The following is a 26,911-nucleotide window of genomic DNA, read 5'->3' as shown; positions in this document are numbered from 1 at the left end:
CAAAAGAGGCACACAGTTGTCCCCTGCTCCATTTAACCCGCACTTCGCATCATGGCTGTCAATGGCTGCCTTGTGCAGCACATAGCACACCACTGTGAAACAAACTTGCGTGTCACCAGGAAATATTGACTTAAAACACTTCAAACACACAACTTGCTTCGTAAAACAAGATGCTTTAACAAGCTTGGCAGTACTAGGGTGTGAAACCCTTGCAGTCACTGAAGTTTACCTGTTCATGGAGAGGTCACACACTCAAATAGATGGTCAAACAAATTATGAATCAAGGTTAACTGGAGAGACATTCTGGGAAATAGGTATGAAAAATATCCCAGAGTTATAGTGCAGGAGGAAGCCGTCACATGTTTATTTAGTTGTGTGTAGGAATAAAAATGTGAGAGGCTGGATGGTGAATTAGACCAGTGATACACAATCAGTGTGCTCTGGCAATTAATCTCAAAATTATTTTGGATCATTTATGTACAGTATTTTGGCGATGTGTAGTTCAGTGACAGGCAAAACAACTGAATTGTCTTCAGTTAGATGGCATAAATGTTAACCTGTTGCCATTTGATACAACAGGATGAGTCATGACTTCCTCCCAGAAGATCAACTTTGTGTACAGGTAAGCAGGCCCAGATTTCACTGTGTAAGTACATTTGTGAGTAAAACTGAGATGAGATCATGATTATTTCCAAAATGTATATCCCTATTTTTTGTATTTTTCTTGCTTTGGCTTAATAAAAGTTAGGATACACTATGCATGCATAAAGCAGATGATAGTAAAAAATTGCTGAACAACTTTAATTTTGTTCACATCATAACAGTTAAAACCCAAAATGAAACAATGGAGCAATACTCTGCCAAAGTGTAATAAGATGTCAAAATAAAAACAGACTTTACATGCAAAAATTCAATGAGTTCAGTAGCTCAACCATTCCTTCACTATACCGACAGCCAACCCTCGTGCATCACATCCATCATAAGTATACCGTAATGCAGTCGTGCGAGCTTTGAATTAGGATGTCATGGAACTTACAGGCTGCAGATCATATCCTTGCTTTCATCTCATGTTCGTCTTTTAACAACACCTCTTGATTTAGCTCCTCTCTAGAAACAATAACAAAAATGTTGCAAAACCTTATCACATATTATTGTGCCTTAACCAAGTCAAGATGTTTGAAGTTTTTTTTTTTTTTTTAAACACAGGCTGAGAGTTTAGAAACACTGTCCACTGCATATTGGTAAGGTGAAACATTCTCTCATTGACATTGGAACTGTTCCAATTCAAATAAAAAATATTTTGACATTCCTGGGAAAAATTGTATTAAGCAAGGTGTATAAATACCTGAACATCTCACTGCCTGTCATCAACTATTCAGTACTCAACTCAGTCTTCATAACCTTATATACTATACCGTGTTTATACTGTATATATACTGTATATTTTAAACCTGACCTCTCCATTTAAACAGGCCTGTGAGTAGCAAATTCAAGCATTCACTCGCCTTTTGGATCTGTTTTAAGGACAATAAAGACTGTATTGTCTCTGACTCTTAATTTCCATTTATGGCTGCGGCAAATTGTACATGGTTTTAATTCATTGGCTGTAACAGAGGGAGATAATGATGATCATTCACTGCCCGCCTTTTCCAGTCAAAATGGATTGGACGTCTTGTGCCGCCAATGACACTGAAAGACGAGCATTCACTTTCAGTCCTCCTAATTCAAATCAATTGGACGTCTATCGTTGTCAGTGGCAGGCAATTAGTTAAGAATTTGTCCTCGGTAACAAAAAACTGTTTTACTCCAAACCTCTTGCTTGAGTAATGCAATTGAATCAGTACATTTGGACTTTTCTTCTTACACAACCAACTGCACTTGAACTTAGCACAGACTCAAGTGTGAGAACCTTTAAAACCCCTGCCATTAATCAAGGATCTGGATCAGCCCTTTGAGCCAGCGCAATTATTTTCAGTTAGATTGCCATCTACTGGAGAAGGTCATAAACATCGAACAGGCCAGCCATTCCTTGGTGTATGACATACACTTAAGAATGATAGACACTGTCAATTGTAGTTTGGAAAATACAGTATCTTAATGCCCTTGAATGTGCAAGCACGGCAACTTCACGATTCTTTCAAGCTTGATATCCCTTTGTTAATTCACCTGAAATGTTGCTTTGTGCCTTTTCCTTTTTCAGCTTTGTTGACATCAAATTACCGGGCTCCAAATCAGTGGCAGATAAGATTCTACACTAAGAATAGCTTTCAAATGACACTCTTTATGACAAATATGATTGGCAATGAATAATTATTATAATTATTATACTACTATTATATATATAGTAGTATACTATTATAATAATGCTAGAATTTTTTAAAATATTTTTTTTGAATAATTTTGGAAAGGCAAAGTTAGTGTTCTGAATCTCTTTACTTTCCATTCTTTTGCACTAGTAAATGCTATCAGCATTTAACCTCATTGTTTATTTGTGATGAAATATTGTTATTTACATGATTATTTGTACTTTAATAAAGAATTTAAGCGTTCCAAAATGGTTTTGTGAATTAATAACCGTCAACAAAAATGTCATTGCTAAATTAGTTTAAAAAAAAAAAAAAAATTATTAGATTAGTCGACTAATTGGAAAACTAACGGCTGACTAATCAGGAGAAAATTTGTCGTTTAGGACAGCCCTAGTGTACCGGAACATATTTCCTCCACACCCTTCTCACCTTTTTAACCCCTGACCCATGAAAAGGGCCCCTGGATATGTTCGCCTTAGGCTCCAAAATGGCCAAGTCCGCCACTGTACATTGTTACCATGTCATCTCACTTTTACTTACAAAGTGACTAAAGAACATAGACAGTGCGCTACATAATGAGCAAAACTCTATAACTAAGCAGCTAAATTCAAACAATTTCTAACCTCTTTGACCATTTCTCCTTACATCATATCATTTACCTTGTAAACTGGAGTTATATACAGTAGGTTGATCCCTTGTTAAGTTATCACAAGATTCCTTTTCTGACCATCACACTTGTATTCTTAGTGAAGTTAACTCATTGACGTTACTTCATTTTGACTGGGAGGAGCTGGTAGCGAATGATTGCTGTCAAGCCTCCCAGTCACAATGGATTGGACATCTCTTACTTTCAATGACAGCTGAGGAGTTAAAGAATTTTTAGACCATCCAAGCTTAAAAAGAACGCCAACACGTTTTATCATGTACATCCCTTTCATGCATAAATTACAGGGCACTCATTTAACTCATTGGCTGCCACTGACTGTGCTAGACGTGTATTTGAGCCTGTATTGCTATTTGTTTTCATTTTAATGTCATCAATTTAGTTTTTACTAGTGTTGTACACTATTTTCATACATTTATTCATAATGAAAAATAATACAAAATACAATCATATTAATACTGTGTGTCTTTTAAATTACCAAAAATAGTCAGTTGGCCTACAAAGGTCTTAAGTTTCAACTTTTGAATAGCTGCCCACTTTAGTGACCACTATCCTGAAAGGGTAAATAAATTGAAATAACAGAAAAACTCATGTCGGTGGTGTTAAATATTGAAGAAAATGGTCAAAATAAGACATGGGGGTGTACATTTTATCAATGCCAGAAGTATTTTAGCCCAGCAAATGCGAGTATCCCAGATTACCTTCCCTTCCTCATGACATCCTTTATTCCCATGATACTTTACGCACCTGCGCTCAAGTCTATCAGTACCTCTATGTACTGTATTTGCATGGGTATAGGTGTTGTCACAATATGGACGTGCCCTTAAGCAGTGTCATTTTTTGGGGTTTATTTTCTCCATTATCAGAGGTGTAATTTTTTGCCATTTGCATACTTAAATACAACTATCCTTCACATCAAGGTCATTTATACTAGGTGTTGTCTTTCCCTTTAGTCCTTTCATGGAAAAAATATGTATTTTGTTGTTTTTTTTTGTTACGTGAATGACACAAAAAAATGAGCAATCACAGACAATCCTCCCAGTTTAAATTGAATTGGACATCTAATTTATAATTATTTAGTTTTTCAAAATTAAAAAACAAAAACAAAATAAGGATAACTAAAAAACACAATATTCTCTCATCGAAATTTCTTTGATCTGTTTGAAAATAGCTATTATGATATAAGAAGATAAAACGGCAATATTCTCTCTATTTAAATTATTTCTTCTTTTTTTTAAATTAACGACAAAGGAGGAAATTTTTTTTATCTATTTGATTTCTTTGTAATGGTATTTTATTTATCTTTTATCAGCTTTAGAGTGTTATCAGGGGCCATAACCAGTGTGTATTTCAGTTTTTATTCATTTTAATTTTTGTATTTTATCAATATTTTATGGATGTATTAATTTATTGAAAATAATTAAATACACACACACACACACACACACATATATATATATATATATATATATATATATATATATATATATATATGTCTTATATGCATGTGTGATACATCATTGGAAAGCTTAAAATCTCAGTTTTCTGGGGGAAGATTCATTAATTCAAGACACCACGATTTTAATATGATATTATCGCGCACTTACCTCTTTCGATCCAAAAACTCCATGTAGCATTTATCACCGAGTGTGAAGACACAGTTGTGAATGGCCACAGCCGGATTTTTGGGGGATTTTATGGGTGAAACATGGTCATATAACAAGGGTCGCGGTGCAGAAATCGCAAACATCAAGGAGTGATCGAGATTTTCTTTTTCATATATTTACCCCTTTAAACTATTTTTTCCCCAATTTTTCTTTGTTTGGATCAATTATTTATCATCTAAAATTTTAGGGAAAATGCGACGGTAACAAAAAATACAATTAAGCGATAGTTATGAGGTAGATATCCGTGACCTTTTTACCGACACAATTTTTTTCATTGTGACGTAATTTGTTTAAAAGTTTAAAATATGTGAGTGCAGGGGTGTTACCGGGGTGGGGGTGGGGGGGCAGTGCCCACTCACGGACACGCTCTGCCCATCCAAAGAAAACTGGATGTAGAACTAACGGCAGTCTTGGCACCGCGTATGGTATCCCATTCATATAGTACTGATGTGTTCTAAGTTTTAACCTTTGCGTTGTTACCTCCTTTCACCTTAAAAAAACATGAAAAGAAATGTTGGTTTTGTTCCTAGGGGGCGCTACACACATTTACACATATTTTTTTTATTTTTATTTTTTGCATTTTGTTAAGTTTTCACCAGTGTTCACTTGTCTGTTGAGTTTGGTGAGTTTTGAAGCATTCTGAGAGGGTCAAAGTAGGGCTCAAAGCGTCGGCGGGACAAACAATGACTGCTTGGGGGCGCTACATAGTGTATTTGGAATTTGTCTTTACACCAGGGGTGTCTAAACTTTTTGCAAAGGGGGCAAGATTTGGTGTGGTAAAAATGTGGGGGGCCGACCTTGGCTGACTTCCTTTACGTAGAACAATATATTTAAGCAAATTTTAGCGTGTCACATTTGCTTAATTATTTTTTTAAATTACGGTAATATTTCAACAATCTCGCAATTAGCCATTGTGGCGTTTTCTTTTGACTCCCAGGCTCTTGTGAAATACTGCTGCTGTAAAATTAAACTCCCTTCAAGTTGCTTCAATTTGTCATCTTCCCTGTAATCTTGTCGTACATGTCAGCGTGTCTTGTTTGTTAATATCGCCTCACATTGAACTCTTTAAAAACAGCGACGGTCTTTTTGCAAATGAGGCACAGTTGTTGCATATTTTAGTGAATAAATAGTCCAATTTCCACCTATCCTAGAAGCGTCGGTCTTCGCAGTCAACTTTATTTTTTTTTTGTTGATTGTCGCCATTTTAGAAAATTGGGAGGGGAGGAGGGTCACACGGGGTATGTTGATGTTGCTTAGAGTGCTGCTGCCTTTTAGTGGGTAAATGAGGAGCAGCATTTAGTGTGTAAACTACTTCATATGCTGGTAGAAGTACTGCTGACCAATTTATTAAGTCTGTGTGCGGGCCAGACATTATTGATTTTATGACAGAGGCTGGGGGCCGGATGAAATTTGACCATGGGCCGCATTTGGCCCCTGGGCCGGACTTTGGACATGTCTGGTTTAGACCAAATCACAACAACAGTCTCAAGGAGAAATCAAAACATAGTTGTATAGAGTTCATTTTGCCTACACTTATAAATCCGACCCTCTGACGAAGGCAGAAGTGCTCGCCGAAACATGTCAGGTAAATAAAACTACCTACTATTGCCTGGGACAAAAGAAAAGGTTTGACGAAGAAATCAAAACATGTTTTAAGGTGCAGTAGCTCTACGCTGCATTTCGAGCTACTTGAGCATTGTAGCTTTTTTTTCCCCCTCAGGTAAGACTAGTGCCCACTAACACCTGGCATCCTGGTAACACCACTGTGCGAGTGAATAATATCTTAAAGTCGTTCTTTAAACTAAATATTAGACATCAATTAATGATTCTAAGCTAAAAATGACAGACAATTCAAATAATAAATATAATTAATGAGCTTCTTTATATAGCTGAGGTTAGACAAACGCGGATACGCGACGTCTGTAAACGGGGGTTTGCAGGGTAAAAGGGACAAATAATAATAGTTCAGGGTCTTTCGCGTTCTTCCTGCCAGTTTTCCCGCTATTTGGCACATTTCTTTGCGAATGAGAAGAGACCCTCACTTTTCGTCGTCGACTCCGTCCAATTAACGACAAGACTCAATTTGAGCCAATAGCAAGCGTCTACGAGCCAACCGATAACCAATGGGCGTTAGAAAGCCTTGGTAAAATAAACCAATGGGAGACGAGCAAGGTTGTGCTACTAAAGCTGGAACTGCCGGGCTCAAGTCGCCGCGTCTCCTCCCGGCTGGTCTTTTTGGATCTCGGCAATGGCGGAACAGCAGCAATTCTACCTCTTGCTGGGTAACCTGATGAGCCCTGACAACAATGTCAGGAAACAATCCGAGGTAAGACTCGAACGCCTGACGCCTGCCATGTCGCCGATTGCAGCCGTGCGGCGTGTCGTCTGGAGCCAAAGCTAACCGCCCAGCTAGCGCTACGTTTAGCCGCGCGCGCGTCAGGTTTGGTAGCCCACGTGCAAACGGGAGCCAGCCGAGGCTGGCGGACTGCTCGGCTAACACTACGATGCTAAACCATGCTGCGTAGTTTAGAGGGCACGACTGAGCTGAGAAACGGCAATACCCCCCGTGACATTCGCAGTGTAGCACACACTTACACGCCTTTGTGTTGTTGACAGCCACTTAAATTGGCTGTAAAATGTTTCGGAGACGCAGAAGCATGTAAAATCACAGATGCTCAGGGAAGCTAGGCGTCGTACTCGGGAGTGTACAGGAAGTAGCAGGGAGCTACAATAAGACGCAAAAGCTACTTCCCGGTGGCTAACTTGCCTAGCGTGGTAACTAGCATTAGTTAGAAGCCCTATTTAGTGATTGGGAAGCTCGCGTGGTTTGGTTTGTCCGATCAAGTTACTTAGTTTTGAATGAATTGTTGCCGAAGCGAGTGTTGACTTGTATGCAACGTTCACAGATTTCCCTTGATTTGGTTAAAGTGTGTTTATATGTTCGTTGTATATGTTTAATATATCTCAGAACCACTCTAATTCACATAAAGGGACTTCTCAAATCATCCACCTGTCAGCTTTATGATCGTATCTCCACTGGCCTACTAGCTTTCACTTTTGTGTATAATGACGACCCGCTTGTCGCACCCAAGCTTTGTTACGAGTGTTGTGTCCAAGTTTTTCTGTCTGCGGACTTTCTGCCTCGGCGCTCACTCAGCTCACCGAATTACGCTTCAATACGTGCCACACGTAATGGCAACTTGTTGTCAAATGCGTGTGATGTCCCGCGTGCAAAGTGTCCGCCCCTACGGCAGTCTGCGATTTTGCGAATGGCAAACAATTCAAATCAGAAGTGCTGATGAGGCTCACAAACCCGTTCAGCCTGCACTAACAACTTCAGGGTCTTTTGTTGCTGGATTTATCTGATTTTTACAGCTGTTGGTTATGCGGTGTGGTTGTGAATATTTTATTAATTGTATTTTTTGTTGCTAGACATAAATAAGACTGCAGTTCAAACTGGTGTTGTGATTAGAAAATAAAATTATTTAGCTTAAGATGAGTAAATATTGAGTCAATTTTCTGATATTCCTTTGTGGCAGGATGAACTCGCATATAAATGTCCATAATGCCATTTGTTTTGTGAGTACGCTGTTCTTCCAGATTTACCTTGTGCAAATTTGAATCCGCTTACATTCTCAAAGCTTGATTTTACACTGAATGTTGAAGGGTGCAGTCCGATTATATTCCTGTACAGAATATTAGGGTTTTTACCTTGCCCAAATTGAGGTGGAGGTGATACAGTTCTGCATGTGACGGGCAGCCCCACTGGATCAAACTAACTTTCCTATTAAAAGTTTTCACTCTTAAAGCCTGATTAGGTTTGTAATGTCTGTTGGCTGTGTGAGCAAAATACGTCCAGATTTTATGCCTTTAAATGTGGAAGTATAGTACTGGGTAAGGACAAAATGTGTCATCTTCATACACGTGAACAGAAAATTAAAATACTGCACACACAACTTGATTGAAATGTAACCAATGAAAATCAGGCACTGTTGTTATGTGGTTTAAGAGAATCATTTAAAAAGCAAAAGCATGAAAAAGACATGGTCAAATTATGGTACCCTTAGAAAAGACCAAAAAATAATTTGACCATACAAGTGTGTTACACTCCTAAAAACAGGCAGTCCCGTACAACTACTACAAGCCCCTCCCAGTTTAAACAGATTGCTGTCAATGACAGAGAATGAATTGGAAAAATAAAAATTGTACCTTGAAATATGGCCATGAGTGTTTCACATGTGCTTCTCCTCAAGTACTTTACATCCAAAACATTGGGGTAAGGCACCAGCCTACCTGTAACCTCTGTAGTTTCATTCAGTGCCAAATATGGACAATCTTGCGCCGTGTCGCCACTGTCATCTCTTCCCTGTACTGCGGCGTATATTAAGCAGTAGGTGTTGTCACACAAAAATGTGAATTTTCCCTTGGACCATCCATTGTAAATCTGCTCTTGCTTGAAGCAGTCCAACCTATGTCCATTCTGCATTTCCAGGAGACCTACGACTCAATCCCTGGTCAAACGAAGATCATGTTCCTGCTTCAGGCTGTCAGAGATCCATCTGCTGCAGAGGAGGTGCGTGCACATCTGTACACTCTGAGAATTCTGCATGCATTTGCTAAATAATTGGGTGAGAAATTTTAGTTCTCTTTTTCGGGCCATGACAACTGCTTGCTATGAGTCACAGCTTTGCTATTGGGGCAGTTGTGTTTACCCTGAGTCTACCAGCTGCTTGGCCCTGCAGCTATAGCTTGCCTCTTTCTCGAAGCTAATATTTTTAGTTTTGTAACGGGAGAAGCACTCCCTCAAGGGAGAATGCTGGCTTGGATTTATGTGTATGGCAAATTGATTGGTAATGTTAAAGAGAGGGTGTAAAAAATGTTCAAGAGAATTTATTCTTCATTCATCAGGCCCGACAAATGGCAGCAGTGCTTTTGCGACGGCTGCTGTCATCTTCTTTTGAAGAGATCTATCCAGGGCTCTCAGGACGGCTGCAAACAGACATCAAAACAGAACTTTTGGCCAGCATCCAACAGGAGACTTCACCAAACATCCGCAAGAAGGTCTGCGATATTGCAGCGGAGCTGTCCCGCAACCTCATAGGTAATATTTTCACCACTTTTTTTTGTATCTTTTCTTCAAAATCAGGAGTTGATTTAGATTATATATATGTATTTATTTATAATCTAGATGATGATGGAAACAACCAGTGGCCAGAGGTACTCAAGTTCCTGTTCGAATCTGTCAATTCAGACAACGTCGGCCTGCGGGAAGCTGCCTTGCATATATTCTGGTGAGATTTTCTTTACTTTATTGACTACAAACCGCTCTTGTGTGGATATTCTTCACCAGGCGTGTCAAACTCATCATTTTTGCGGGCCACATCGTGGATCCCTTAGGCCGGATACGGCCCGCCTCCACATTTGGTCCGGCCCCCTGAACAATACCAGAGAGCGTTTTGATTATTATTTTTTTTCTCAATAATGTTATTTATTTCCTGGCTTTTTTCTGTGAGGAACTCAGAGGGGGTTATTTGGTTATTATCTATTTAATTAATAGTGTTATTATCATTTATTACTGTTATTTTTATTGACTTTTGTTTCGTGAAGGTTCCAGAAAGGGTTATTTGATTGTGGCTTTCTGAAAAACAAAACATTTTTTACATTTAGGCACTCCTGCAATCGTCACACTTTTTCTGTTACAAACTGACCCCGGCCCCTCATCAGAAAAGGGAAAAGTTTGGGGACCCCTGCCTTATTAGGATCACTTTGTCTGGCAACAAGGGATGCGTGTGTTAATCGACTAATTGAACACTAATCAATTATCAACAACATCGAAAACAATTTACATAGTCTCTGATAGTGGTGTTCGATGGGGAAAAAATCCTCTATTGGCTATTTTGTATTATGACAGCGATATGCTATGGCATAATCTATTTTTGATGGGGAGGGGACATACAACATACCGTTACACCCCCCCCCCCCCACTTTTCTCATTTGCCAGATAGATAAAACAAGTGCATGCATGTAGGCAGTATTACTTAAAATATTATCTCGACTAGTGAAATACATACCCCCCCCCCCCCCCCAAAAAAAACGCTTTAAAACCAAGCCCTTTGAAAAAGCCATTATTTCTAAATCAAAATGAGCAACAATTGATGCTTGTAGCACTTGTTGCATTTTGTTCATATAATAACAAAATCACATTCATGTCGTTTTCTTAAATTGCCATTGAATTTCAATACTGTTGACTTTGGCTTCAAGATCACTTGATGGCGCCATACAGCAAATTAACCAACGTGATGCTTTGAACCAATTTTCTGCAAAGCAAAATATGTAAATACAGTGCTACCTCGACATACGTTCGCTTCGGCACACAATCTTTTCGACATCCGATGTACAATTTGACTCGCCATTTGTTTTTACATCCGACAACATTCTCGAAATACGACGACATGACAGCACTGCAGACCTACGCACGGCTTATTTTCCTGTGAGAGAAAACACAAGTTTCAAAAAGGTTGGTACAGGTGGTGAAACAAGGAAGGAAAAAATTGAAATGAAGATGCAAATTATAGAAAAATATCCGCGTGGGGTGCGCATCCGTGAAATGGCTCAACAATACATCTCCACGGTCCTACTCCGACCACCGTCCGCCAGTCTTTATAGGTTAGGTTGACAATTATTATTGTGGTAACATCGCCAAAGAAATCGCCAGCTTCGTCAGGTTTTTATCATTTATTTCAGAACTTATCCAACATAAAACGCCTACTGTCCACTGCAGTTGTGTTCTCAAGAAACATTGAAAGCGAAAGTAAACTCTCAACTGCACCGCTCCCTCTGTCATGTCAGTCACGGGGTGCGTTCAGGTACAGAAAAAAAAACATCCGCACATTAGAACCAGATTCCTTACATTATGACAGGAATTATATTATTATTCCAATTTTATTTATAATTATTTTTTTTTGCCATTTGTAATAGTACCAGCAGTATTTATTAAGGATTTAGTGTAGGTTTTTGGGCTGTGGAACGAATTAATGGAATTATAATGTATTTTTATGGGGAAATTCAATGTTCAGAGACATCTAGAGGTCACTTTAAGCCCAGTTGATGTGTTATACTTTGACTAGTAATTGCATAAGGAATCGTTGGAATACACATTTACTTTAATATAATCATATTCTACATCACTAGTCTCTGAATCTTGATTGATCAGGATTTTTCCTCGCCCACTCATTGTACTGTAGACGCGTTCTCAGTTTCAAGGACTTTTAAAATTTACATCGCTCACTTCTGGAAAGGTGATAGTTTTGTGTGTGTAAACTCTCACACTGAAAAACGTTGGTATGTCATTACGTAAGCAGTACATGGCGGTTTAATATACCAACCTTTGTGGTTGGCAAAGCTGAAAATGCTGTGCCTCTGTGGCTGATGAATCAAACCTGCACCTCCAAAGATACTGTAGTCGATCCACTTAGTGCACAAGAAAAAAAGCGAGTCCTATTTTTAGGAGTAGGAGAGATTGTAATAGTTTTGTAAAGAGCTTTACTAGTTTCAGCGAGAACTGAAGTTTTTTGTGGTGATACAGTTCCACACAAACGTACATCGAGATAGTGTCACATGGCATAGCAATTGGTAAACTTCAAAGAAAGTGCATTTTACCAAGGTTTCCTCAGCCATGATGTGTGTGTCTCCAGCCACCAAGCAGCACGCAATCACCTACGCCAGCACCTCTGCTATAGGACGCATTTAGTTTGCCACAAAACGCTCACTGCTGTCAGGAACGCACCCTCCCGTGGAGTTTCGAAATCTACACAGTACTGTACAGTAGTATGATATTAGCTATTTTTTTATGTCCCAAAAATGCAGCAAGAAATGGCTTGGACGGCAGCGCTCACCCCTCCCCCTCCAGTTGTTGCTCTGTCCTGTGTCTGTCGGTGACACGTCACCTGAGCCCCCCCCCCCCATCAAAAAAGACAGTCACGAGTATGGTATTAATATTAGTATTTCGGCTACCGAAAGAAACAGACTGCCTCTGCTTAGAGGGGTAAAAACATCCGATGTGCAGGCAACACTTCCAACATGATTTCACATTTACGTGACCTCATTCGTCACTTCACACAAAATTTAAGGTAAGTAAAGGCTGTCATTAACGTTTCCCACCAGCAATGAGAATTCACTCCAGCGTACTTCTTGTGTCTAGCAACGGTATAACAAATACTATAGCGTAAGCTTGTTAACGAGGCTATTAACGTGGCGCATTAGCATGCCAAGACGGCTAGCTTGTTTCCTCACTCTAAGCGTACTTTTGTAGTCTTCCACCATTGTAAACATCGGTTCAAAATAATTTTCATAATACAGTCTGTGGTATTTTTTTCACTGGTGACTTTGAGTTGAGGTGTATAATGATAAGAGTCATAAACATGCTCTCCGTTAATACTCAACTAATTAATATTAATAGTAGCAGTGGTATATTAACCCAAAAAAGTTCAACATACTCTCATTCCTGCATCATAACTTGGACTGAGAAATATGTAGAAAAGGAGCAAGGCTCGAAAAATGTAGAGATGGTGCTTTAAAGTTAGTGAAGTCCCTGCAATATACAGTATAAATACAAATTTATATACCTGTATATATGTTTTCTACTTTTTTTGGAAAATAATTATTTTTGTTCTAATGTTTAGCAACTTGAGCTGTAGCACTGGGTTTAGTCTACAAGTTATATTGATTTCAATTTTAAATGTTTGAGTTATTTTTATTTATTCAACATTATATTCATGTTGATGTTCCAATTTGCAAATATATTGTGAAAAACAAAAAATCCTCTTCAATTGAATATTATTTATTTATTTTTATACCCATACATCTCAAAATAACACATTTTAGAGCTATAATTGCAATACTGTGAAACCGCAGTATTTTTCCTTCAGGTTATCATACTGTCAAAAACTGATACTGGCACATGCCTATTTGGGATATTGTTTAAAAGGTACTTGGAAAATTGGTCTTGAAAGTCCTTAAAAAGTGCTTGAATCTTTCCATTAAAAAGTTGTCCAAACCGTGCTTGAGCCTCTTAATAGCAAATATTTTCTTGTTTTTATTTTACATTTTTAATTTACTTTATATATGTATATATATACTTTTTTTGTTTTTCTAAGAAAAATGGGAATCATATCATTTTTTACATTTTAATTAAAAACTCTTTATTTTTCAATTAAAAGTTTATTCTTTAAAAAAAAAAAAAAAAAAAAAAATGTTCGGATTTCTATAGTCCGCGATCTTTCATTGAGGACTATAGAACTCAATTGGCTGCGATTTACAATGGAGATCTGACACCACAGCAGAGTCAATTAGTTAAAGGGTATCTCAAACGTTCACACTATCAGTGTTTATGAATTTACAATACCCTTTAAAACATTAGGTGACTTAAAGAGCATATGACACGACAAAAGTCTTAAATGGCATTATTATGTGAATTAGAATCATATTTTGAGACGATTCGACTATATACAACAATTTAGCAAAGCACAGATGACGAGAAATTAGTCTTTTAATCTGACGGTTAGCCACGCCTACCATTATAGGGCTTTAGCGTCCCCAACAGGTGGATGACGTCAGCGGTAGACTTGGCTCATCGATTTTACTATTCAGCCCATTGAGGGGAAATTATTCAGAAGGAGCAAAACGCGACGAAGAAAGCCGCAAAATGTCATTGTTCAGTCTCTCTACTCCAATATTTTTACAGGATATTCTTTTTACCCAAGTATTTTTCCCCAATAGCCATATAAATGGCTTGAGAAGGACCAGTCAGCCCGTCGAGGGGGAACTATTCACAACGAGGAAAACGCGACAAAGAGAGCGGCAAAATCAGAGGTTGCGCTAGACATTTTCGTTGTCTGTCATTTTGACTGACAGGGTCATAAAAATCCAGTCATAATCTATTTTTACCTGTCACTTAAATTTTTAAAATGATAATGATGACATATTCAATAGTATTTAGTTTTCATTCATTTTTAATCAATATTGTAACGCTTGCTTGGCGGCGAAAAATTAGACACGGAAGTTGTATTTTTCTCCCTCTTTTTACTCTGCTTACCGCCAACACCAACAAAACAACTCCACTCCCAAAGAAAAAGAGGCAACTATATAGACCCCAATCACCAACGTCACACAATGATCTTAATTGTGGTTGTCAGCCCAAAATCTTCTAAATATATATTAAATGCATCTTACCAGATATAAAATGACTACTACATAGTCTGTGGATCGTTTGGTGCCCAGATTTCTTGTCGAATTACAGCAGTCCAGCTCGCTCTCCTCTTCGGGTCTCTCAGAATACGGTAGAACTTCAAGTCTCTCCGTCTATCTTCTCTGTTACTGCAACCAACCGCCACACACTTCTTCGCCATTTTGATTATTAATGTTAACGAGCAGAAAAACACGCCGTAATAGGAGGCATGTACGTAGCGGTAATGTGTAAACACGACGAGCTGACGGACAATATGGCTGCTCCAGTCAGGGGGCGGAGTTGTGACGTCATGTGATTGGGGTCTATAGACAAGTTTCCTGAGCGAAATACGGGTGCCGCCATCTTGGAAAATGTCTGCTTCGCACTTCCGGTCTGGTCGAGTAGCAGTGTATTAGCAGTGTATTGACGACGATAAAACTACGAAATCAAGCCAGAGCAACCCATGGAATCTTCAAAAATTGATTCAGCACGACCTAGATGACACGTAGATGAGATTGGATGGCAGTTCGTGTCACTTCGTTGATCATCCGTGGACAAAATTATTAACAACGGTCAGCCTGTGTTAACGTGAGGAATGGATTGATACTACGGCCATTAGTGACCAAAATGTGGTGAAATTACAAGTTATATTACATTTGCCGACTGCAGAAGGGCTGACATGGATTGTTTTGTTACAAGGAAATGCTACAAGGTGCTATGATGTAAACACAAATAGTATGTCATTCTTTTTTTTATTGCAGGCATTGATCGCAATAAAACATTTAGACATGATTCAATTTCTTGTTTTATTTAAAACGATTGGTGCACTCCAAAACAGGTCAATAAATCACATTTATAAAAGTATTGCAAAAATATCATACGAGAATGTGATATCAGACCGCAGAGCTCCGGAGCCTCGTGAACAAATAGCGACATCACGGAGGCCCTCGGCAGCATTTAGATGTGCTTTTTTCCCGTCCTCGGTTATTCCAGCTCCAATAGCATATATTTAAAGATGCTACCGTTCACAAGTTCGAAGTTGGATCACTGCGATCTCGGCGAACCACCGTCTGTCACAATTCCTGCCTCTCTCGGCCTCTCCCGGGAGTCGAGCTGTCATCATCATTGTGGAACGCAAACGATATATGTTCGATATATGTCCATCAACGTACAAGTCGTCTTCTCTTTTATAACAGCATTTCCCAGCTGTAAACAAACGAATAAAAACTTGTAACACTTGGATTTATGCGGTGCATTCAAACACGATTAGCAACAGGCGGCTAGCAGCAGTAGCAGAAGCTAGTTGTTGTAAAAATGATAAAACTTCGTAATTACAATCATCATCGTAATATCAATAGCAAAGGCAACAAGTCGTTTCATGCGCCAGATTTTAGGATACGTATTTTTAGAGCACATTACCTTCCATAACAGCGGGGGCATGACTGCAGGAGCTGTCAGTTTTGTACATCTCCTTCCCTCCCACCTGTATGACGAGTACGAGCACCCATGGTTTGGAAATCGACATGGTACGAAGTAGAGGTGTGCAAAATTTCCGATTCTTAGATTATTCGCGATTCGGCCGTGGAAGATTCGAGAACGATTCACAAACATCCAAATTCCGATTATTGAAATATGCCAAGTAAAGCGGAAGTACAACACACTCAGCGCGCCGCGCGGTCTTCGGGACGGAATGGAGCGGGAGTAGCTAAACATTATGCTTCTCATTAACCGGCCCCTCGGGTAATGCCAACGCTCAACTCACGGCTCTAGCTCAACTCATGCCACGAGATAAAAAAACACAACAACATACCTGACTGCTGCTACAAGTACAGCTAAGCTACATAATGTTACGGTAGATATCATTTATATAGGACTAGATGGATTATAGACTCGGCAGCGGTAGCGGCACATCTGCAAAAAGCTAGATGCGGGCGTTAGTAAACGGCCGCCATCTTAAAGCAGTAAACTTCCCTGCAATGCTGTTGTAGCGAACTTTCCAAGCAAACCTAATTAACTTTTTATCTAAAATACTCCTAAATCGGTAAAATATTGACTTAAATCTATCTTTAAAATAGTTTTAAAACTTTCACATGTCAAAAGTAGACAAAAGGGAAATTATGGAATAACGGGAGCAATTTTAACAACTTTAACGGTTGATTCACAACATTAAATTAATTGAATGTAGTTTAAAGCTGCTGATACAGAATGGGGACTGGAGTTTTTCATTTAATGTTATTTTTGTATATTTGTTTACTGCTATATGTTAACTTGATACTGAAATAGTAGTTTGGTTTAGCCTGAGAGTATTTTTGAACAATTTTGGAACTAATGTACAAAACTTTATTTATAAAAAAAAAAAAAAAAAGAAAAAAAAAAAAAAGGAAAAAAAAAGGAGGGGGGTGCATCAATAATCGTTTTATAATCTAATCGGAACCTCTGAATCGTAATAGTAATCGAATCGTTAGGTGCCCAAAGATTCCCAGCTCTAGTACGAAGCATGGAGGCCTTGGCTTGGTTCTCCACCCGCCTACATCAAAATAACATTCCCGGGATCTTGTATAAAGACCTTCCAACTTCGATTCCACCGCCATTGACTTCAACGGTAAACAGGTGGAAACGGAAGGGGAAGGAAGACATGAGGAAGTAAACCGGAAGCACCTCGGAAACTTGTCTCTACACAGGCGACAATCTAGTCCACCAATTGGATGACGGGCTGGCACACCGGGTGCACCAATAAGACCCTCGCGTTGATGTGTCAATCACGGTGCTGCCGCCAGACCACGGTGACGCTACATTATTCTGACAGAATAGCCAACGAAGTCATGCATTAAGAGAGACAATAGCTAATTAATATGCCACCCTGTGGTGTGGGGTGTGAATTGCAACCTGTCAAAATGACGGACGGACTTCAGTTTTTTCGGTCACTGTTTTAAAAAACCGGTCAACGACGGAAAATATTCGGTTAACGCGACCCCTGGGCAAAATGTCATTGTTTCTGTCTCTTTACTTCAATATTTTTACAGGATACTCTTTTTATCCAAGTATTTTCCCCAATTGCTAAATAAATGGCATGGTCATGACAAATAACGGTCTTGTGCTGAATGGAATATGAAATAATAAAAATGCATTTATTCAGGACGACATGGCAAAATTACTCCATAATGGTCAAACCTGTCGACTTCACCTTTACTGTCGCACCTCCCAAACGATATTTTATGACACCTAAATCGGACATATGTCATTTCCCTTCCCCGGCTTCGGAGAATGTAAACGAACCAGAAGGTGTGACAGCTAGCCGACATGCTAACCCGAACCGAGTGATGTTTCAAAGTCTTCTAAGCGGAAAATCACACATAGCTATCCTGGATTATTTGACATGACGACCCGGTTGTCGAATGTCTTAGTGGATCGGCAAACCGCCCGGCGGAGAGCAATTTACAGTTCGCTCCCCGGAGGAGGGTGGCTGGAGTTGTTGTGCAGCTAACGTGCTGCTGCTAATTAGCATTAGGAGAGCTTTTTACATGCCTATCAATGATCAAACGTAAGTAGTCCTTCATTTAAAGCAAGTTTGTAGTGTTTACTTTGTAATCGCTGTATTCGTATTTGAAATGATACAAAACAAGATGTTTATTCACTTCCTCGGAAGTCCAATGGTCCCACAGTAAATATCCACGGTGAATGGGAACCTTTTGAAACTCCAAAAAGGCGCATACGCCTCTCCCTCATACAGAGTGATTTTTCTGCAGCCGTTTGGCTGGCGTGATGCGAAAAATAAACGTATTAATCCGCAAAATCAGCTGAATCCTTCGTCCTCATACACAACAGTACACTGTAGCGTGAAGAGGACGTCTTCTACCGTACACGTCACAGCGCCCTCCTCCTCAATGCAAGACCGAAGCCGGAAGTCACTCATTTTCATGGCGCGGGATTCAAAAAACTAAATAAATATAGCGATCGCTTCCACACACATCCAAGCGGTCCATATAATTCAGGAGCATAAAATACCGCGTGTATTATGAAATAAATATGCTTTTTCGTGTCACAGGCACTTTAAGTTCTGTTGTTTTCAGGAACTTCCCGGGAATCTTTGGGAATCAGCAGCAGCATTACATGGATGTTATCAAGCGTATGCTTGTTCAATGCATGCAGGATCAAGCAAATCCTCAGGTAAAATGTGCCGAAAGTTTGGGTCATACCAGTCAGCTGACATTTGAAACATTTCCGGTTAGTCAGTTTTTCTAATACATCAATCGTTCTTCAGATCCGAACCCTGGCCGCCCGGGCTGCTGCCTCTTTTGTCCTGTCTAACGAAAGCAACTCGGCGCTACTTAAGCATTTCTCTGACCTCTTGCCAGGCATTCTGCAGGTACGACTGCTACACATTTTCCTTCTGACATAAATGCACCAACTTTCCAGATGGATTTTACATGAAGAATCTTGTGCTTCTCTCTGTTGCGTCTTTTTTAAATTTAATTTTAATTTTAATTTTTTTTGCCTACTAATGAACTTTGCATGGTTAACACCTGTCCTTTGTTTCTTCCGTTCAGGCAGTGAATGACTCCTGCTACCAAGGAGACGATTCAGTCCTCAAATCTTTGGTGGAAATTGCAGACACGGCTCCCAAATTTTTGAGACCAAACTTGGAGGCCACTCTGCAACTCTGCCTGAAGGTGACTTTGTGAAACCATGCAACATACTGAATTTGACGTTCAAGTTCTGATGGGAACCCTTGCTGCCCCCCCCCCCCAGCTCTGCGGAGATCCCAGCTTGCCCAACATGCAGAGACAGTTGGCACTGGAAGTCATCGTCACCTTATCGGAGACTGCGGCGGCCATGTTAAGGAAACACATCAATATTGTGGCTCAAAGTGGTGAGTATTGTATTTTTTTTGACTGTAAATAGCAAATGAATATACAGGAAAGTCGCACCAGCCAAAAGCAATGCACAGTAAAGGCGAAAAAAAAAAAAAGATAAACAAAGGTCGCACTGGAGTGTAAGGCTACGTCTACACTAGGACAGATAATGGCGTTAAACGGGTAATTAGTTATGCTACACAGTATGTTGGCTACACTAATGCACCTTTTGTCCGCAGACTTTTTTTCCCCACTGGGTAGAGGGGCGCACTTATTTTCTTGAAACGAACTAACAACAAAATGGAATGAGGGGGGAGATTGTAATGAATCAGTTTTCTTTATCAACCAGCTGTTCATTAATCAAATCCAAGAGAGTGCCGCACGTAACACTTTGCTAATTAAATTTCATGAAGCTAGCAACTGTTGCTGGGGGGGGGGGGGTCAAACTCACCCGTGTCACTCATGCTAGACGCACTTATATAGACCCCACTCACCAACGTCAGAGAATGATGTGTCGCTGTATCCGGCCACCATATTGTCCGTCATTGTTTATCCGTATTTTCAATGGTTTCAATTTGTCGTGCAATTTTTGCGTTGCATAAAAGGCGTTATGTGGAAAAGCTTCAGTCTATCCATTCGCCAGATCCATATTTGATGCCTAAATCGATATTTTTCGACCCGCTGTCTTCGGCGTCTCTGCCTGACATCTGCTACCCTGATATCTACAACTATCTTGTCCACACAAAATCAGCCTATTCTCACGAAAGTTTGGAAAAACTTTAAGAGCAGCACTCTAAGCAACATTACCCCGTGTGACCCTTTACTTTCAATTTTCTAAAATGTCGACAATAAAAAAAATTGACTGCGATGGCCGACGCTTCAAGGATAGGTGGATATTGGCCTATTTCTTTAATAAAACACGCAACAACTGTGTCTGCCTCATTTGCAAAGAGACAGTCGCTGTTTTCAAAGAGTTCGATGTACGACAACATTACAGGGAAGATACGCAGCGAGAAATTATAGCAACTCGAAGCTAGTTTAATTTCACAGCAGCAGTATTTTGCAAGAGCTCGAGTGTCGAAAGAGAACGCCACAGAGACGAGATTGTTAAAATTATGAATTTAAAAAAAATAACACAGCAAATGTGACACACAGAAGGGCTTAAATATATTGTTCTATGTAAATCAGCCAAAATAGCCCCCCACATTTTTACCACACCAAATCTGGCCCCCTTTGCAAAAGGTTTGGACACACCTGTTTAACTGATGATCCGTAGACGAGGCCAGCTTCTTTCACTTGGTACCAGCTAAATATTATTCAAAAAATAACGATGTGGAAGAAATAAGAATCTTGAATTTGAAACTGTATGTTGTCGGCGATTAGCTTCACAATGATCTTAATTGTGGTTGTCAGCCCAAAACCCTCTAAATATATATTAAATGCATCTTACCAGATATAAAATGACTACTACATAATCCGTGGTGATCGTTTGGTGCCCAGTTTTCTCGTCGAATTGCAGCAGTCCATCTCGCTCTCCTCTTCGGGTCTTTCGGAATACGGTAGAACTTCAAGTCTCTCCGTCTATCTTCTCTGTTACTGCAACCAACCGCCACACACACCTTCACCATTTTGATTATTAATGTTAACGAGCAGAAAAACACGCCATAATAGGAGGAATTTACGTAGCGGTAATGCGTAAAGAAGACGAGCTGACGGACAGTATGGCACGGAGGCGTGGTTGTGACGTCATGTGAGTGAGGTCTATAGTGTAGGAACGAGATAGCTACTGAGCTAAACCTACTAATGATGTCCCTGGTGCCAAATTCACTGGTAAAGATGTGGAAGAACATACAAATATTCAGTTAAAGAGATGGCTTGAGTGTAGAGGGCTGAAAAAGACAGGGAAAAAGAGCCGACCTGATTCAAAGGTAGCTTTTTATCAACACCATTTTTCTTTTTACTAACATTGCCGTACGCCACGGACAATCAGTTTCCTATTTTAAAGCGCTATCCTTTACCACCAAGTACTGTACTTGATAAATTTGAATTTAAGTGGACTAGGCAAGTAATTGGCTTGAAATATGCTGTGTTGTTATTATAACATCATATTTCAAGCTAATTCCTGATCTAGTCCACCTAAATGCGAATGAGATATGCGTTATTCACTGAAGTTTTATGTACAACTTCAGTTGCCATCAAATTTGTGATTACTGAAATGTACAGTGCTACACTATAACTTATTTTGATGTTATTAAACGTGAGTTTGTTGTAAAAGTGTAAATTAGAGGGCCAATTTTTTAATACTCCCAATTAGTTTGATAGAACAAATATTCAAATGAGTGCTGTCAAATTTATTGCGTTAACGCGCAGTAATTGATTTTTTTAAAAATTCATCATGTTGAAATATTTGATGCAATTAACGCATGCATGGAATGACCCGTTCATGCGTTGCCTCAAACAGTTTACAATGATGCCGTTTTAGCACATTGAGAGCGAAAAGGCAGAGAAATGCGAGTGGACACAGGCGTTCATCGGACTACACCTGTTATTGGCTTAAGCTATGGCAACTCTTTCACAACAATTATATGTATTGTGGCAAATGACGTGGGGAAGAATGACAGGAGGCGATTTTTTTTCTTAACACGCTTAATTGAACACAACGCAGAACATACTGTATACCATTTGTGGCCACCACTGACAGTCATGGTTGCCCAACTTCCCATCATGCATTTGGGCGGAACAGTTAAGTCGCTACAGTATCATTTAGTGAAAGCACAACAAAAATAATATTCCTGTCTCTCAAAAAAAGTTCACAAAAAGGAAAGCGCTCAATGCAAAAAGAACTGGCATTCCCAATCAAAATAGCTATGCAAAATACACATAAAACTTACTCAGACTTTGCCTAGGCTTTATCTCTAATTATTAGAAGTCCTGCGGCCCTCTGTGGAATAGTTTGGAGACCACTTCTCTAAGCTGTTATATGAATGGGTTTGTCTTTGGTTTCTTTCAAAAAAAGACTTTACTATCTAAAATTAACTCTGGTGCTAATGTGCTTTTCGAAACTCAATACAATCGGCACTTCAGACTAGGGCTGTCCCAAACGACTAATTTTCTCCCGATTAGTCAGCCGACTATTTTTACGATTAGTCGACTAATCTTATAATTAAAAAAATTTTTTTTTTACTAATTTAGCAATGAATTTTTTTTTTACGCTTGTCAATTCACAAAAACATTTTGTAACACTTAAATTCTTGATTAAACCTTTAACACCGAACGTGTCGGCAGCGACGCGTTTACGCATATCGTCTTTGAAGCTTCGTCACGCTGTAATTACATCACCCACGTGTTGCTGGTTGGTCTCGTTTGAAAGTGCGGAAGTTGATGTCCACACCAGTTTTTATGTGAAGTCAATCGGCCAAGAAAAACGGGAGATAATGTCATTTGAGTTTTATAGTTTTATTGCACTCATAAATATGCATTAAAACGCTGCATGGACCATGTATCCATCTCCATATTGTCATCATTTCTTGTCCTTTTTCAAAAGCGAAAGCAGCACAAAAGACTACTTATCCCAAGAGTCGTTGTGATGTCAGGAAGGACGAACCGAATGTGATCATTTTTAATAAATTTCCGAGCGAGGCGCCAACTATTGAAAGGGAGGCATGCGAAGCAAGCAGCGGCCGGTGTTGTGCATTTTTCGGCTTTGGAGATTTCTTGACTTATTATTTCCTTGTGATGAACAATTGTCCATCGGGGGGGAGAATGTTGTGAAATGTTTGGTTGAAATGCATAATTGAATTCATCATGAATAATAGTTCAGTGTAAAACCAGCTAAAAGAAATAGTTACAATATAAAACGTTTCTATTTACATTATTTACATTGAAAAGTGATAAATACACAGCTAAAATTATTCTGATTATTATTTCCTGAACAGTTAATATACTGCTAGAGATTTGACAGGAAGTGCTTTTATTTTCAAGTGCGACAGAGGGAGCTGTTGTATTTTATGTTTCCTTAAGGGGGAGAAACACTTTTTGTCATTGCATGTGTTGTCAGTAATATATTTTTTTCCCTTTTACAAATGGTGTTAACCAGCGATTTTTCATGTTGGAAGTGTCACCATTTAACTGCAAGTTATGGAGAAGGCTGCCTGTTTTATAGTCGGCTAAAGTAGGTCGTCTTTTTTCCCCATTCACCTCAAAGTAGCAATGCTAACGTATATAGTGTTTAATATAGATGTGTTTTCTTATTTTGTATGTCTGAACTTTAATTCTACAGCGTGTTGATGAGAGAAAACCATCAGCACGCACGCACAAATGTACGCACGCGCGCGCAGCGATAAAACGCAACCGTGAAAATGACCGCCCTCATTTTTATTTACCATGCGATAAATGGACTTATTGCATATCGCGACAGGCTTAGCAACTTCAATAAAACATGTCATTAGTTAGTTAGACGGACTTACAATGTCCTGTCGTTATCATTCATGGCCGACGTGCAGCCAAGCTTGGCATTGAAGAGACAGGACACAACAGTGTACCTACCCTCCTTTGTTTCTTTAAAAATAAGTCAATGTTTTGGACTCTAGTGCGCTTTTTTGGCTTTGTGCCGCTTTCCCCGCTTGCATACCAAGCGTGCGACATTCTGAACTTTCCACGCATATATTTTTTTAACCCTTCATTAGCCGTCGACGGGATGTTGTGCTCGTCGACGGATTTACGTCATCGATGACGTCGACCATGTCGACTAGTCGGGACAGCTCTACTTCAGACACTGATTAGCATATTTGCTAACTAGCTTAGCACTCTGTGCTTAGTAATAATGACTCATCAACAAAGATAGCAATACAATTGGCTTTATTTACTCACTTCTGACAGAGGCACACTGGATCTAATGACACACACACGTCTCAAGACGATGCAACTCTTGACATATTGATTCAGCAACTCAACCTGAGTGTAGCAACGAACTCTCTTGCTCTAATTACTGGCACGCGCAGGCTCGCAGTCAACGACCCAAACGGGACTGCGCATAGCTGCCGGCAAAAACTGATAATCAAATGTGTTGGCAACAAATTTATTGATTAGTTGTTGAAACCTTCATTTTTATTGTTATATATGTCTGTATAAATGCTGAAAAGAACTCTGATTTCTACTTGGTTGTTAGAGGAACTAGAGGCCAAGCTCAGAGTATCCTTCTCGTGGCTGTTAATGAGAGTTGCCAAGTTGCACCTGTAATAATTGCGGGCCCAGCCCAACTATGGAGGGGGGGGGGGGGGAGTCAGCTTTATATTCCAGGGGGAAAAAATGGTGTTTTAGATGTGCTGGCTGATCGGATTGTTGATAATGCTTTTACACCAGTAAATATTATTCAGCTGCCATATGGAATCGCTGTATATTCCCAGTGCCTCAGATGCTTGCAATGATGGTGGATTTGGAAGAGGAAGAGGACTGGGCAATGGCTGATGAGCTAGAAGATGACGATTTTGACAGTAATGCAGTAGCGGGAGAAAGTGCTTTGGACAGAATCGCCTGTGGTCTGGGAGGAAAGATTATTTTGCCACTGATCAAGGAGCACATCAGGGTGATGTTACAAAACCGTGAGTGAAACAACCATGTCACTTGTAGATGCATTCTTTTGGAATTTTCTGAAGCTCAAATAAAGCTAGTGTTGCTTTCTAGCTGACTGGAAGTACCGCCACGCTGGGCTAATGGCGCTGTCGGCCATTGGTGAAGGCTGCCACCAGCAGATGGAGGCAATCCTGAATGACACCGTCCTCTCTGTACTGCACTTTTGCGCAGACCAAGTAAGAGGTCTTTTGAATGATCAAGTTTCAGTGCCATTCACGGTGATGGACATCCAATCAAAACTGATTGGATTTCTTTCGGCATCAATGGCATCCAGTCACTTAATATGGGTAAACTGATGAAACAAAAATTGTTGTCAGCATCCAAGGGTGCGGTACGCCGCCTGCAACGCTATTGGACAAATGGCCACAGATTTTGCGCCAACTTTCCAAAAGAAATTTCATGAAAAGGTAAAGCCGATTTAAAGCGGTTCAGATGTTTCATTTGTAGACTAAAGGGTAAAGCCTTTCTCCCGTCCAGGTGATCAATGCACTGCTCCAGACCATGAATGACCAGAGTAATCCCAGAGTACAGGCGCATGCTGCTGCAGCTCTCATTAATTTCACAGAAGACTGCCCCAAATCGCTTCTCATTCCTCATTTGGATAATTTGGTGAAGCATCTCCATCTGATCATGGCAGCCAAGTTGCAGGAGGTAGATGTCTTGATAAAAATACCTTTTTATTCATTCCAGGGCCTCAGGTTCTTCAATGTTTATTTCTTTGCCCTCACCAGTTATTCCAGAAGGGCACCAAACTGGTCCTGGAACAGGTGGTCACCTCCATTGCATCCGTGGCAGACACCGCAGAGGAGAAGTTCGTGCCGTATTACGACTCATTCATGCCCTCGCTTAAACACATCGTAGAAATCGCCGTGCAGAAGGAGCTGCGGCTACTTCGGGGCAAGACTATTGAGTGCATCAGCCTCATCGGTCTGGCTGTGGGCAAGGAGAAGGTAGGCCTTTCACGATAACAAATTTTAGTGGGCAATAAATTCTCTCATAAATTATTCCGATATGCGATATTATTGAACCCCCCCAATTATTTTTTTAACCAATGTGCAATAACACAGTATGAATACAGTATATATTAATACTAAGTAATAAGTACACCCATTTAAACACAATAAACGTTTAATCTTAAATTCAATTTGCCCCGTCTCGGCCATGTAAGCAATACTGAAATATTGCTCATTCGGCGCATAGAATAAAAATAGAAAATTGTCAGGCTTATCCTTTTCTTCATTTACTTTTAGATGACCGTGTTTAAGCTCGCTTCGTGCATAAAAGCAGAGTTCAAGCTAGACGCTAATGCACAGCTACATCGCTCCAGTCCTGCCTGCCGCTTTCGCTTTGCTGACGTCATTGTTGCATGAATTCCGATTCGGGTGACTTGAAAGTTCAGACCGCCAGCCACATTCTGGAAAAATGTCGCCCAGATCGGATTTAGACCACATACGAAAGTGACCCAGATCGGTTTTTAAATGGTACAGTTCTACGCGCTTGTCACGTTCAGACCGTCAAGTTAATGCCTCACTGGAGTCGGAAAAACACGAAAAAATCTGATTAAT

General features: G+C 39.8%; 1 protein-coding gene across 1 annotated transcript in view; it reads left to right on the top strand.

Moving 5' to 3' along the window:
* Positions 1-6,804: 6,804 nt before the first annotated feature.
* Positions 6,805-26,911, top strand: part of kpnb3 (karyopherin (importin) beta 3) — a 35,298-nt gene continuing 15,191 nt past the window's right edge. The window contains exons 1-13 of the mRNA XM_057817440.1: positions 6,805-6,963; positions 9,130-9,210; positions 9,546-9,738; positions 9,826-9,928; positions 18,933-19,029; positions 19,124-19,228; positions 19,410-19,532; positions 19,612-19,732; positions 25,121-25,315; positions 25,398-25,522; positions 25,664-25,753; positions 25,824-25,997; positions 26,078-26,296. Of these exons, the coding sequence (XP_057673423.1) occupies positions 6,886-6,963; positions 9,130-9,210; positions 9,546-9,738; positions 9,826-9,928; positions 18,933-19,029; positions 19,124-19,228; positions 19,410-19,532; positions 19,612-19,732; positions 25,121-25,315; positions 25,398-25,522; positions 25,664-25,753; positions 25,824-25,997; positions 26,078-26,296 (1,704 nt within the window). The 5' untranslated portion in view covers positions 6,805-6,885. The remainder of the gene's footprint in view (positions 6,964-9,129; positions 9,211-9,545; positions 9,739-9,825; positions 9,929-18,932; positions 19,030-19,123; positions 19,229-19,409; positions 19,533-19,611; positions 19,733-25,120; positions 25,316-25,397; positions 25,523-25,663; positions 25,754-25,823; positions 25,998-26,077; positions 26,297-26,911) is intronic.

Source organism: Corythoichthys intestinalis, chromosome 2 (genome assembly GCF_030265065.1).
Source record: "Corythoichthys intestinalis isolate RoL2023-P3 chromosome 2, ASM3026506v1, whole genome shotgun sequence".
Classification (NCBI taxonomy): Eukaryota; Metazoa; Chordata; class Actinopteri; order Syngnathiformes; family Syngnathidae; genus Corythoichthys; species Corythoichthys intestinalis.
This window is presented reverse-complemented; position numbering and strand designations above follow the sequence as displayed.